Source organism: Rhipicephalus microplus, chromosome 9, assembly GCF_043290135.1.
Source record: "Rhipicephalus microplus isolate Deutch F79 chromosome 9, USDA_Rmic, whole genome shotgun sequence".
Taxonomy (NCBI): Eukaryota; Metazoa; Arthropoda; class Arachnida; order Ixodida; family Ixodidae; genus Rhipicephalus; species Rhipicephalus microplus.
The window spans coordinates 23,119,018-23,131,716 of record NC_134708.1 but is presented as its reverse complement, the minus strand read 5'-3'; the positions used below and the strand labels follow the sequence as shown (position 1 = coordinate 23,131,716).

Sequence of the window (12,699 nt, the reverse complement as noted above, 5' to 3'; positions counted from 1 at the left end):
TGCCGACCCCTGGTGCACAGTGAAGGAAATGTCGAATGCTACTCAAGTGCTGCAGGAAAGACGTCGTGAAGGAAAAGAAAGAACATGATTAGATCAACCTTATCATTTTTTTAGGAAAACAGCACGAAATACGAGGACAGCATAGGGGGACACACAATTAACGCGAGAGATAATCGAGGCTCACAGGATTGCTCGGGTAAAAAAAAAAGAACGTGTAAGCGCTCCATTAGTTTTGTTATCCGACAAAAAAAAATGCGTGCCAATCTGCTGCTGCATCAAATTCGCAATTGACGTCACCTGCTCTAATTTTCTAACATCGGCGTCCGTTTGCACCCTTACTTTTGACGTTTTTGATGATCGTTATTTTTCATGTGCTTGATTTTATTGACGAGAGCTGATACGTGGGTGTGCATTTATTTACGTTATTCACTGCAATACAGGTTCAGTTGCCAGTCAGCGCATCATCTGTTGTGCTTGTGCCTCTGTTGTCCTCATCTATCGCGCTGTATCACGCTATCTTGCAAGATATGTTAAACCAAGTAGCCAACAAGTTCACCCTTTTTTTTTTACTTTTGCAGCTGATGTTGTCCTTCAAGTACGGCTCGCACCGGCTTCAGAAGGCGTGGACAAAATCGACTGACTGTATTACAAATAAACAAATATTTTGCAACATAAAAGTTGCAGGATGCGTAAACAAACATTCATATACAGACGTGCAGTGCGGTTCATGATGCTATGAACACTGCGAACAAAAAAAAAACACTGACGTCCTACACTTACTCATGCGACCTTTAGTCTTCGCTTACTGAGGAAAGGGGAAAAAAACTTTAATGCTTTCATATACTACACTCAGAAATATAGGCTGGCAACAGTAAAAAGTTGGTATTAAGGCGTGACACAAATGCAAGTCACCAATTTCACTAGCAAATAATATTGCAGTGACCACTTGAAGTACTCAGCAGCATATTAAGGTATATCGTCGAGAACTAATTAAAGAAGTAAACTCCCAAGAAGGCAGCGATTTTTCGTAGTGCGTTCGGGAACACTACCAATATCTCATAACGTTTTCCGCGAGGAATGTTCCATGAAACATCGAGACGTATTAACTTGCAAGAACACAAGAACGCAGTAGTTTTTCGCATAAATTTCTGGAACGCTACATAAATTGTTGATACAAAGTTTTCTACGCGGAATGTTCCGTGGAACACCGAGAGGTACTTCCGATGCCTGTCTGTCAAGATTCCACGGTGTTCACTTGAAGCACTCGGCGGCGGAGAGGAGCATGAACTTCTCGAACAGGTTCCTTGACATCAGGGCACACACGTGCGACAAGCTCGGGAACACCGGTTCCAGGTATCGCAGTCGACCGGTGTCGTAGAAAATGTCGAAACGCCTCAGGTTTATATCCTCGCGCTTCAGCAGCGGACCCAGGAGGTTCTTGACCATCTCGTCGTACGTCTTGCCTGTTGGTCGTCGCATGGACGCAGGTTAAGATAACAAAATTAGCTTAGCTTCACTGACTTAACGTCGCGGACACTGCATGATGTTAACAGCGAAACTGGCTGGAGTGCCGTAATCGAAAAGCCCGACTTCATAGAACTTCTCAAAGCCAGCACATCGATTTGCACAACTTAAGATGGCTGAGGAGTTTCTGTCCATACCACGTCCTCTCCCACATCTGACCACAAGAACATTTTTTTTTTATTTCGACAGAAGCATGCTTTTAAAAAGCACAAACTTTTGTTCTTAACCAGAGTTTATCAGGATGACTAAAAACCCTTGAGAGTGATGAACTTTTGTTAAAATAATTCTTTATTTACTTCGTTACCTTCCAAAAGAAAGAGCGAGGTCAATTTGTACCAGCTGTTATTAGTAATTTAACTTATCTACTTTTTTGGAGTAGTTTTGACATATGTAGTTTACTTTCTTTAACAGCAGTGTCTAGTGGTCGCGTTTGACAGCAATGGGGCCTGACCCAGTTCCACTTTTACAACCGTCATTGGGTGCTTCACGCAAGCTACAGATGGGAGCAAGGCCGCAGCCAGGAGTACCCCGACACCCTTCCCCCAAAACTTTCGTGGGTGTTTTTTACAAGAAAAAATGAAAATGGGTAGTTTTCTCTACTAGTCCGATACTAATAACCCCCCCCCCCGCCCACTTTCGAAAATAAGTACTGGATAAGGGCCTGTACAGGAGCCAATCAGAGTTGACCAATTTGATTCTTATCAGGCTCAATCGCGATCAGTAGTTTACCACGTGGTATCAGTACAAGAAATATTTCTAAAATAACTGGTGCATTTGGGGCTTCTTTGCGTGTCACAATAATAATCGTCGTCTATTCCTCTTGCCTTCCCATACGACTGAAAACCAAGACTTGTGTTCCAGAGATGCTATTCCGGACACTGTCAGACTCCTCCCCCTGCTTAATTGCGCAATGGCGGCATTCTAAACCAATCAGGGATGTCTTAGTAGCCCTCTGGACCAATCACAGTTGACGAATAGTCGAATTTGACAACATGGCGGAATTCGGAAATATCCATAATAGCACCCCAGGTCCTCAAAGAGGCACGCGCTATCAGCGTGACACGGCATAGGAAAGTGCCGAGCGCAGAGTTTTTGTAAAGGCCAGATGACAATTATTTTTGTGTGACAAGAGACGCCTCAAATACGTCTTTATACCAGAGCGACGCGAACGCTGATTGCGATTACCAGAGCGACGCGAACGGTAAAATTTATTTCAGAAAACGTATTCACTTGCATCTTGATTTGATTTGTGACACGAACAGAATAAATCCCAGTTTCGAAGAAAGGGTGAAGCAGTGAATGCGATGGCACTTAATTGCGATGTTATACGACGCAACTGTAGCAGCTAACTCTTTCCGATCCGTGCTCGCAGAACTCTACAAAACGCCGGTTCGAGAGAACGTGCGGCTGCTCTAGCGACCAAAGCGGTTTCCTTGCTGCCTGTCCTTTAGAGGACCCGTTTGAGCAGATAATGGCTGCCGACTGGGCTGCCAGCGCCTTGAACCACCACGAACTGAACGCTTGAGCTCAGTGGGATCGTACGAGGGCACTTGTGTTTAAAAAAAAGTTTTTCTCCTCCTCCCTCCTGTCAGCGTGAAGCAGTGACAGCACAGCAAGTTAATGAGCCGTCGTCTTCTGATGCCGGTCGAGATATCAGGCGCGTCAGCGGTCGCTACCACGCCCTTATGAACAATGTTCTAAGTTGGTTTGCCAGCGCGTGGCCTCCGAGAGTAGCCGGCAGCGCGCCGTAGCAACGGTGCACCGCCGACTAATCTCGGAGGCCATGGCCGGCGACGTATCCCCGCCTCCCTACCCCTTACCTATGCCCCTTCGCTCTTCTGTGCGACAAAAGACGACCGGCGCGCTACCTTTCTGCTTAAGGAGCGCAGGCATGTGTACAGGAAGAAAGAAGGGGGGGGGGGGGGGGCAAAGTTAGTAGCACACATTGACACAATATGGAGGGGAGGCGCTGTGCCTGGAGAGGAGGGGGGCTAAGCCAGAGTTATACATTGACCTAATGGGAGGATTACCCTGCGACGTACCTTGCCCCCCCCCCCCACCCTTAAAAGGAACCCTGCCCCTAACTGCCAGCCTCGCACACGCGGGTTGACGTTATTGCATGCACCATATGGGCGACGGAGATGGCCTGCTCGTTTCATTTCCGCTTCAGCCGTGATAATCCCCAGTGTTTCCATGATTTTTTACTAGCGCGTGTAACAAACGATGTACCGATGTGCTGTCATCAATTTAGACTTTATACAGAGCATGACGGTGACGCCAAACAACAGCCAAGAGGGTTTATATAGTTGCTACTAAATAAAACATAGTCTTTCCTTGTATGATATAGCCTAGGGTAGCACATAGTGAGATGCCGCGCTGCTCAATTTTGTCACCCCGGATAAGTTTCGGGCCATCTATCGGGCCAAAGACCTTATCAGAGCCAAAAAGCCCGTTCTTGACACTATACACTGGGGGTACTGCCCATCCCTTTCATTTGCCGGTGATTAAGTAAAGTTGTTTTTCTCTCTCTGCGCAAATATACATCCTAGCAAACTTCTTCAACAAGCTCATTGCTTTGCTCAAGCTAATTTCATTACTACTGGTTGTATTGGTTCAGAAATATATACTTATATTGTCGTTATATCAAAAATATTGTACCCCGCCTTTATAGCAAAACTGCCAATTTCATTCATTGCATCATTGATTTATTTGTATTAGTCCTCACGAAAACCACTATTCAAGCAAAGCAAGCAACCAATGATGACAGCAAACAAAAGCGCACCTACGACAGTCTTGTCGGCAACCGATGCCGAACAGTGCTGTATGTTGGAGGAATTCACCGGAACGAGCTTGTCCTGGGACGAACCGACGAGCAAGACGTTCTTGAAGTACTCAAGACCTGCGAAAACGCGAGAAACCTTAGTCACTCGAGATGCATCCTTTCGTATAATTAACGAGCATTCACAGAGCGTTCCTTTCAACTGGCCGCACAACGTTTTTCCAAGTAGTAGTCGAATGACTTCGATAAAAAAAGCTCACTGCTTCAGAAATGAACAGCCGCAAATTAATTTTAGAATCCGTCAAGTAAGAGCGCAGTTACAGGAATTCGTGGCACGCTCCAAGAGCTTTATCTCTCGTTTTATACCAGCGAGCGTGCCGAAAGCTACGCAAGGACGGGGTTGACAAGGAGGCAAAAAGTTACGTCACTTCGCCAGCGCGCGCCACGACCCTGAACTGTTTCAAAGAAAATAGTATTTCTTGGGATACTTGAAAGCAGAAATTTCGGTCTATCTGTCTGTATATCTGTGATCTGTCTGTCTCTCCCTCTCTTTATCTGTCACTCCCTCTGTCTGTCTGTCTATCTGTCTGTCTGTGTTTGTGTCTGTCAAACGATTGAGCCCCACCCCCCACCCGACGAAAGTTAAAGTACTTGATCATCGCTCAGCCATCTTGATCTGGTGGCTGCGTTTGTACTAGTGAACATTGTCGATCAAAAGGCAAATATTACGCATATATGAGGCACAACCTCAATGCGTAAGTATTAGGTGGTGTGCTCCTTTACTAGAAAATCTGTAGATGCGTAATTCTATAGACCCTAGTGTTTTTTACTCTGCACTCAAACTGTGACGCTATGCCCGAAAAAGCACACTGCCGACAATGTGGTGCTGGTGGCCCTAAGTTCTGCACAATCCCCTGCACAACTACTGCCAGATGGCGTCCATATTTCAAGCAGCGCCACCATACAGAATACTAGTGTCTTTAGACGTTTGCCGCAAAGCACGCAGATACGCAGCCGTTTTTTTTTTTCGTTTTTTCTTCGAGCGCAAGGCTCGCCAGACGACTCTCGGTGGCCTCCCGCGGCGGCCAAGGTAACTATGCAGCTCACGACGCTCAAATCAGGCAATGACCACGGACATTGGTCTGTAACGTGGTCATTTGGTTTCATTATATCATTTGTCAAGAGAATGGTAGACTATTTCTCGCCGATTTTCAGAATCCATTGTAAATTGCAGGCCGTGTGCTGTTCTATAATGCTTCGCTCGAGTGTTCGCAGGAGCCTCGAATACCTATCGGCGGCTTTTCTATGCTGAAAAATTGTTGCAGGGCCTCTTTCAAACACAACTGCAACGGAGTTTACAATTCACAAAAGGCCTATAGACCAGAGTTTCTATCGCTTGTAAGGGCGAGCCATCTGTAGCAGGGCGCTGCAGGTCAGGCGGAGCCATAAAGTTTCCTACAATATTTACCAGAGCAAAACTGTGGCGCTACGATCGTTCCGCCACTATGGGAAGCATGAGTACAATGCGTGGATTGTCTTATCCTTCGTGCTTGCGTTTTGAAACGCACGCGTGGCTTTGTTTATCGTTGCATTTTGACTTTTCTTTTCAGATAAAACAATGGCTTTTTGTGAACCTCAGTGAGCTGGTTTGCATTGATCAACCTAAAAAGGTCAAGATTGTGAAGTGGCACTGCTCAACTTTAGCAGAACCTGACGTGCCAACAAAGCGGCTATAGGCTATATATGAAGTCACGCACAATCGAGAGAACGAAGTTCAAGAAAATCCATGTTCTAACCATCGTTTCTGTACTGGCTGAATTGTAAGGTTGTGTGGCTCCAACATTCACTAGGCGACAGTACTATAATTAAGCTCTATGAACAGAGTGATCGACCACGACAGCGACCACCTGTCCCGACTGCATGCTTGCTGCCAGTGTCCGTGCACCATCAGCTGTGACGAAACCAAACCCGCGGCGCCTGCGCTGGCCGGGCCCACATTTTGATAACTGGCTGTCAAGGACGTGTTTCTTTTGAACGTGGGTGTAAAAGTAAAACGATGTGGTCTGTAGTTCTGAACAGTGTTAACACACTTAAACATGCCGCCCAACTACGAAGTTAGGCATACGAACGAAAGCGTCATGAAAAGCTCGGAAAAATAAAATTATTTATACCAATACTGAAATGATGGAACTACAATAAGAGGCCTGAGGTGCGGCCTCACCGGTAACCACCGCCGGGAACGCACTCCCTCACCAGAGAAGGATTGGCCACCCTGGTGCAGTATCTGGCCACTACCTCCCACATGGATACGCCAAATAACTCACGGCCCTCAGTCCACAGCAGCTGCGAAGCAACTGACTACGGCGGCGGTCAGATCTGCAACGCAGCAGAGGGTGCTAAGAATCTCTGGACTACAGGCCGCCATTGGAACCTGAACTTGGCAACGTTTAACGCTAGAACCTTATCTAGTGAGGGAAGTCTAGCTGTACTATTCGAAGAGCTAGAGGGTGTTAAATGGGATATAATAGGGCTCAGTGAGGTTAGGAGGACAGATGAGGCCTATACGGTGCTACAGAATGGGCACGTCCTTTGCTATCGGGGCTTGGCAGACAGAAGAGAACTGGGAGTGGGGTTCCTAATTCACAGAAACATAGCTGGCAACATAGAGGAATATTATAGCATTAATGAAAGGGTGGTAGGTATTGTAATTAAACTGAAAAAAAGATACAAGATGAAGGTAGTACAGGCTTACGCGCCTACATCCAGCCATGATGACGCTTCAGTTGAAAGCTTCTATGAAGACGTCGAATCGGCAATGAGTAAGGTAAAAACACAGTATACTATAGTGATGGGCGACTTTAATGCAAAGGTAGGGAAGAAGCAGGCTGGAGACCAGGCAGTAGGAGATTATGGCATCGGCACTAGAAACGCCAGAGGAGAGCTACTAGTAGAATTCGCAGAACGCAATAATTTGCGGATTTTGAATACCTTCTACCGAAAACGAGAAAACCGCAAGTGGACATGGAGGAGCCCTAATGGCGAAAATAAGAACGAAATAGACTTTATAATGACCGCACACCCAGGAATCGTGCAGGATGTGGAAGTGGTTGGCAAGGTACGATGCAGTGACCATAGAATGGTACGGTCTCGAATTCGCCTAGACTTGAAGAAGGAACGACAGAAACTGATACGCAAGAAGCCAATCAATGAGCTAGCACTGAGAGGGAAAGTACAGGAATTCAGAGTGTCGCTGCAGAACAGGTACTCGGCTCTTAGTGAGGAAACCAACCTTAGCGTAGATACAATGAATGATAATCTGACGAGTATCATTATGGAGTGTGCAGTGGAAGTTGGAGGCAGGGTAGTTAGACAGGACACTGGCAAGCTTTCCCAGGAAACGAAGAACCTAATTAAGAAGCGTCAAACCATGAAAGTGTCAAGTACAACAGACGAAATAGAACTGGCAGAGCTTTCGAAGTTGATTAATAGACGTAAAGTATGCGATGTAAGAAGGTATAACATGGAGAGAATTGAACACGCTCTGAAAAACGGAGGAAGCTTCAAAGCAGTGAAGAGGAAACTTGGGATAGGCAAAAGTAGGATGTATGCACTAAGGGACAAAGAAGGCAAAATAACTACCAATATGGATAGGATAGTTAAAATAGCGGAGGAGTTTTACAGAGATCTGTACAGTAGCCGAGACAACCACGACCTTAATACTATAAGAACTAGCAGTAACCCAGACGACACCCCACCAGTAATGATAGAAGAAGTCAGAAAAACTTTGGAGAGCATGCAAAGAGGCAAAGCTGCTGGTGAGGATCAGGTAACATCAGATCTGCTGAAAGATGGAGGACAGATTGTCTTAGAAAAACTAGCCACCCTGTTTACGTGGTGTCTCCTGACGGGAAGGGTACCAGAGTCTTGGAAGAACGCTAACATCATCTTAATACATAAGAAAGGAGATGACAAGGACTTGAAGAATTACAGGCCGATCAGCTTGCTCTCTGTAGTGTACAAGCTATTTACAAAGGTAATTGCTAACAGAGTAAAGAAAACATTAGAATTCAATCAACCAAAGGAACAAGCAGGATTTCGAACAGGGTACTCAACAATTGACCACATTCATACTATAGGTAATATAGAAATGCTCAGAGTATAACCAACCACTATACATAGCCTTCATAGATTACGAGAAGGCGTTTGATTCAGTAGAAATATCAGCCGTCATGCAGACACTGCGGAATCAGGGCGTAGATGAAGTATATATAAACATTCTGGAAGAAATCTACAGGGGATCAACTGCTACCATAGTGCTTCATAAAGAAAGCAACAGAATACCAATCAAGAAGGGTTTAAGGCAGGGGGACACAATCTCCCCAATGCTATTTACCGCGTGCTTACAGGAGGTTTTCAGAAGCCTAGAATGGGAACAGTTAGGGATAAGAGTTAATGGAGAATACCTTAGTAACCTGCGGTTCGCCGATGACATTGCATTGCTGAGTAACTCAGGGGACGAATTGCAACTCATGATGACGGAGTTACACAGGGAGAGCAGAAAAGTGGGTCTTAAAATTAATCTGCAGAAAACGAAAGTAATGTACAACAACCTCGGAAAGGAACAGCGCTTCGAGATAGTTAATGCACTTGAAGTTGTAAAAGACTATGTCTACTTAGGGCAGGTAATAACCGCAGAGCCTAACCACGAGATTGAAGTAACTAGAAGAATAAGAATGGGGTGGAGCACATTCGGCAAGCACTCTCAAATTATGACAGGTAGATTGCCATTATCCCTTAAGAGGAAGGTATATAACAGCTGTATCTTGCCGGTACTTAGCTACGGAGCAGAAACCTGGAGACTCACAAAGAGGGTTCAGCTTAAATTGAGGACGACGCAGCGAGCAATGGAAAGAAAAATGGTAGGTGTAACCTTGAGAGACAAGAAGAGAGCGGAGTGGATTAGGGGACAAACGGGGGTTAAGGATATCATAGTTGAAATAAAGAAGAGGAAATGGACATGGGCCGGGCATGTAGCGCGTAGACAGGATAACCGCTGGTCATTAAGAGTAATTAACTGGATTCCCAGAGAAGGAAAGCGGGTTAGGGGGAGACAGAAGGTTAGGTGGGCAGATGAAATTAAGAAGTTTGCGGGTATAAATTGGCAGCAGCAAGCACAGGACCGGGTTAACTGGCGGAACATGGGAGATGCCTTTGTCCTGCAGTGGACGTAGCCAGGCTGATGATGATGAAATTAACGCCATCATTAGCTTTTCTAGTGAACGAAAGGAGGAGAATAAACCAATGGGTTGATTTTGTTTGTCAGTTTGTTTGTTTGTTTGTTTGTTTGTTTGTTTGTTTGTTTGTTTGTTTGTTTGTTTGACAAAAGTTAGTAAAAGAAACCGACAACAATGTGTAAAAGGAATATGGGCGTTTATGTAGTCATCGAACTGTAACGTCGTAATTACGATATGTGTGTAAACAGCTTACCGGCTGGTAGAGAGCTATCCGAAGCATGTTGTCTAGCGTGCATTACCATACATTTGCACTAATTGAAAGAAGCGCTTCATTGCGTATTTCGTTCTTGTATATCTTTGTGCGCTATCAGAAGCTGTGGGGTCAGTGTACCAAGCAGTCGAATCTCAACACTTCCTCACTTATAGGCAAACTGACATTCAGTCGCAGCTGGCCTTTCATTCGCAACCGATGAAACGAAATTCATTCAGCGTTAGGTCGTGGACTTTTGCACGCCAAGCTCACCTGGTGCCTGACTCAGTATGTACAAGTAGCACCTGCGCAGGTCCGGCGAATCCTGAAGCGTGAGCTCCTTCAACGAACTCTTCATGTGTATCTTGGACAAGACAGAAATCTCTGGAACCAAAAGCAACACAACCTCGTCAAGCCCAAACCAGTATTGTGAATGCTGCCTGTATCATCTCACATGCGACCGTAAGAGGCTGCGCGAGGGAAACAGCGAAGTCACATCGTCCGCTTTCCGGTAAGGTTCACACACGGAATAACACTTCTCTATAGACTATATTTTCCGTAAGACAACTCCATGTTTTCTTTCTGGTAACTTCATATTGTAATCTGAAGTATCAAGGCCACGAAACATCTAGGCACAAACCCCACCGTACATATTCATGCGTATGTAACACTGTTCCTTTCGCTGTTAAAGACACAAAGTGCGAAGATTAAACCCCTAATATGGCGGCTTTTAAACACATCCGTTATGTACTCTATAGCGGCGGAGCACGTGGACGCTGTGGCTGTCCGAAGCAGGTCCCTAACGTTAGCTACAAGCTTTAGTTCATGTTTCATTTATATTACAATGACCTGTCATACAGTATGACAATGTTCAGTATCATTACAGGTTCATACTTTTGCCTACTTCTACAGGAAACAGCAGCTCAAGCTGCCGGCTGGCCGCTTATGCAAGTGTGATTACGTCTGTATACTGTCGGTGTCAAATGAAACACGAACAACGGTAAGCATTAGAAACGGCACAGGGCACACCATCCAATCATCCTTGTGGACAGGTGCGCAGCACTCTGGTTTTGAAGCACATGCGCATGTCCATCGTGATGACAGAGCGCCAGGCATACGGTAGCTAATGCTAGCAGCTGTTCGCGTTTCATGTGACGCCGATAGCGCAGTCCTAACAGACTAAGACGTAACATCAGAACTTTCAGTGTGACGACCGGCACCCGCATTTGCGCAAAATAACCCCGTCATTTTACTGCAAAACTGGCCTGATCGATTGATTGATTTGTAGGGTTTAACATCCCGAAACCACCATATGATTATGAGAGACGTCGTTGTGGAGGGCTTTAGAAATTTCGACCACCTGGGGTTCTTGAACGTGCACGTAAATCTGGGCACACGGGCCTACAACATTTCCGCCTCCATCGTAAATGCAGCCGCCGCCGCGCCAGGATTCGATCCCGCGACCTGCGCGTCAGTGCCGTCGTGCAAAGTCAAGTTGCGAAGAGGGTGCCTGTGTGCGCATTTCGACAAAGCGCGCTCAGCTGTGGTTATCTGCTAGTTTGTACCTTCTTAGAGATGTCACACCACACCAGCGTACTTCAGACAAACAGACACCGCAGGAGTGCATAGAGTTCCCCTTCAGGAAGTGGAGGAGGCGTGGCGAAGCAGCCTCCTCTCGTTCCCTGTTATGTCAATGTATGGGGGCTGATATTGCGCCTCCCCCCTCTCTTAAGTGAATAGGAAGCCCCCCCCCCCCCCCTTCCCTGCCGCATGCCTACGATGTCAATAGTTTTACCGGAAATTCGTGTTTCTACAATGAACGCTGCCAGAAAGGACCAAGAAAATAAAATCTAAATATACGTCACATACCTCATGAAATAAGCCAAAAAAAAAAAAAACACCATTCCACGAAAGTGCGCTTATATGGGCCAGCTGAGCGCCTTGAGTGGGTTTGCGCTAACCCTATAGCTGTGTTTGTAATTCCACTCCGTCACATTGTGCTGAACGCACACACACACAAACACGCACATGCAGATAAAGGTTTTGCTCGAGCACATCATATAGAGATTTTGACGGCTGCATTATCCCAGCGCCGATCACAGTAGAAACGTAGGCGAAGAAACGTAGGCAGTAGAAACGTAGTCTTGCTCACCAAACGTCACCTTTTATAAACTTAATTTTACTGGGATCAGCGCTGTATTTTCATTTGTTCATGTTATTCCCCGACCAAGCGGGGCTCCGTCCAACTCTGAGTAATAAAAACATATGGCGTCAGAACTGACTCTGAGGCTCGCCGTAGTAGAGTGCTCCAGAAATTTCTACCATATGGTGTTCTTTAAAGGACACTAAAGAGCTAAACCATTGTTTCTTTCCTTATTAGTAGAGAACAATTTCACAATCCCAAAAACGCCGATCGTATACCTCTACCCCACGCTAGGTAAGAGAGAAAACGCGCGAAAAACAAATGCTGCTGGAGATGCCACCACGAGATTGCCGCACCAAACACCATGACGTCATACATTTCGAAAGCGCTTACTGGTTTCTACGTAGCTTCTAATCAATAAAAACGAAACACATTGTCATCTGTAAGTGCCATAAACCTACATACGATGTTTCAGAATATTTCATGGAACCAATCTTGCGAAAATGCGAAAAATATATTTCGGAATTTTTGACATACCACGTGGCAGATTCGGCGCAAAATTTTGAAAATGAAACTTCAACCTTCGTTTTCTACGCTAATAATGAACTCATTATAGTGAAACATACGGCACAATATTTCTCAGAGTTCAGTTTGTCAATTTAAAGAAATCCATTGTTTCTCTTCGGCGTCCTTCAAGGTGCGTTGACGTGGCACAGTACGCGATCGTCTGCCATATATCCTCCATCGAAATTCCGTTCAATTCTCGACC

At 45.6% G+C, this 12,699-nt stretch overlaps 1 protein-coding gene across 2 annotated transcripts in view; it reads right to left on the bottom strand.

Annotated features, from left to right (window-relative positions):
* Window positions 1-398: 398 nt before the first annotated feature.
* The window catches only part of LOC142771612 (uncharacterized), a 50,219-nt gene continuing 37,918 nt past the window's right edge, over window positions 399-12,699 (bottom strand). For both annotated transcript variants that reach the window (XM_075873321.1, XM_075873322.1), the window contains exons 17-19: window positions 10,061-10,171; window positions 4,307-4,423; window positions 399-1,463 (exon numbers count right to left, since the gene is read on the bottom strand). In XM_075873321.1, coding sequence (XP_075729436.1) covers window positions 1,252-1,463; window positions 4,307-4,423; window positions 10,061-10,171 — 440 coding nt within the window. In that variant the 3' untranslated portion in view covers window positions 399-1,251. The remainder of the gene's footprint in view (window positions 1,464-4,306; window positions 4,424-10,060; window positions 10,172-12,699) is intronic.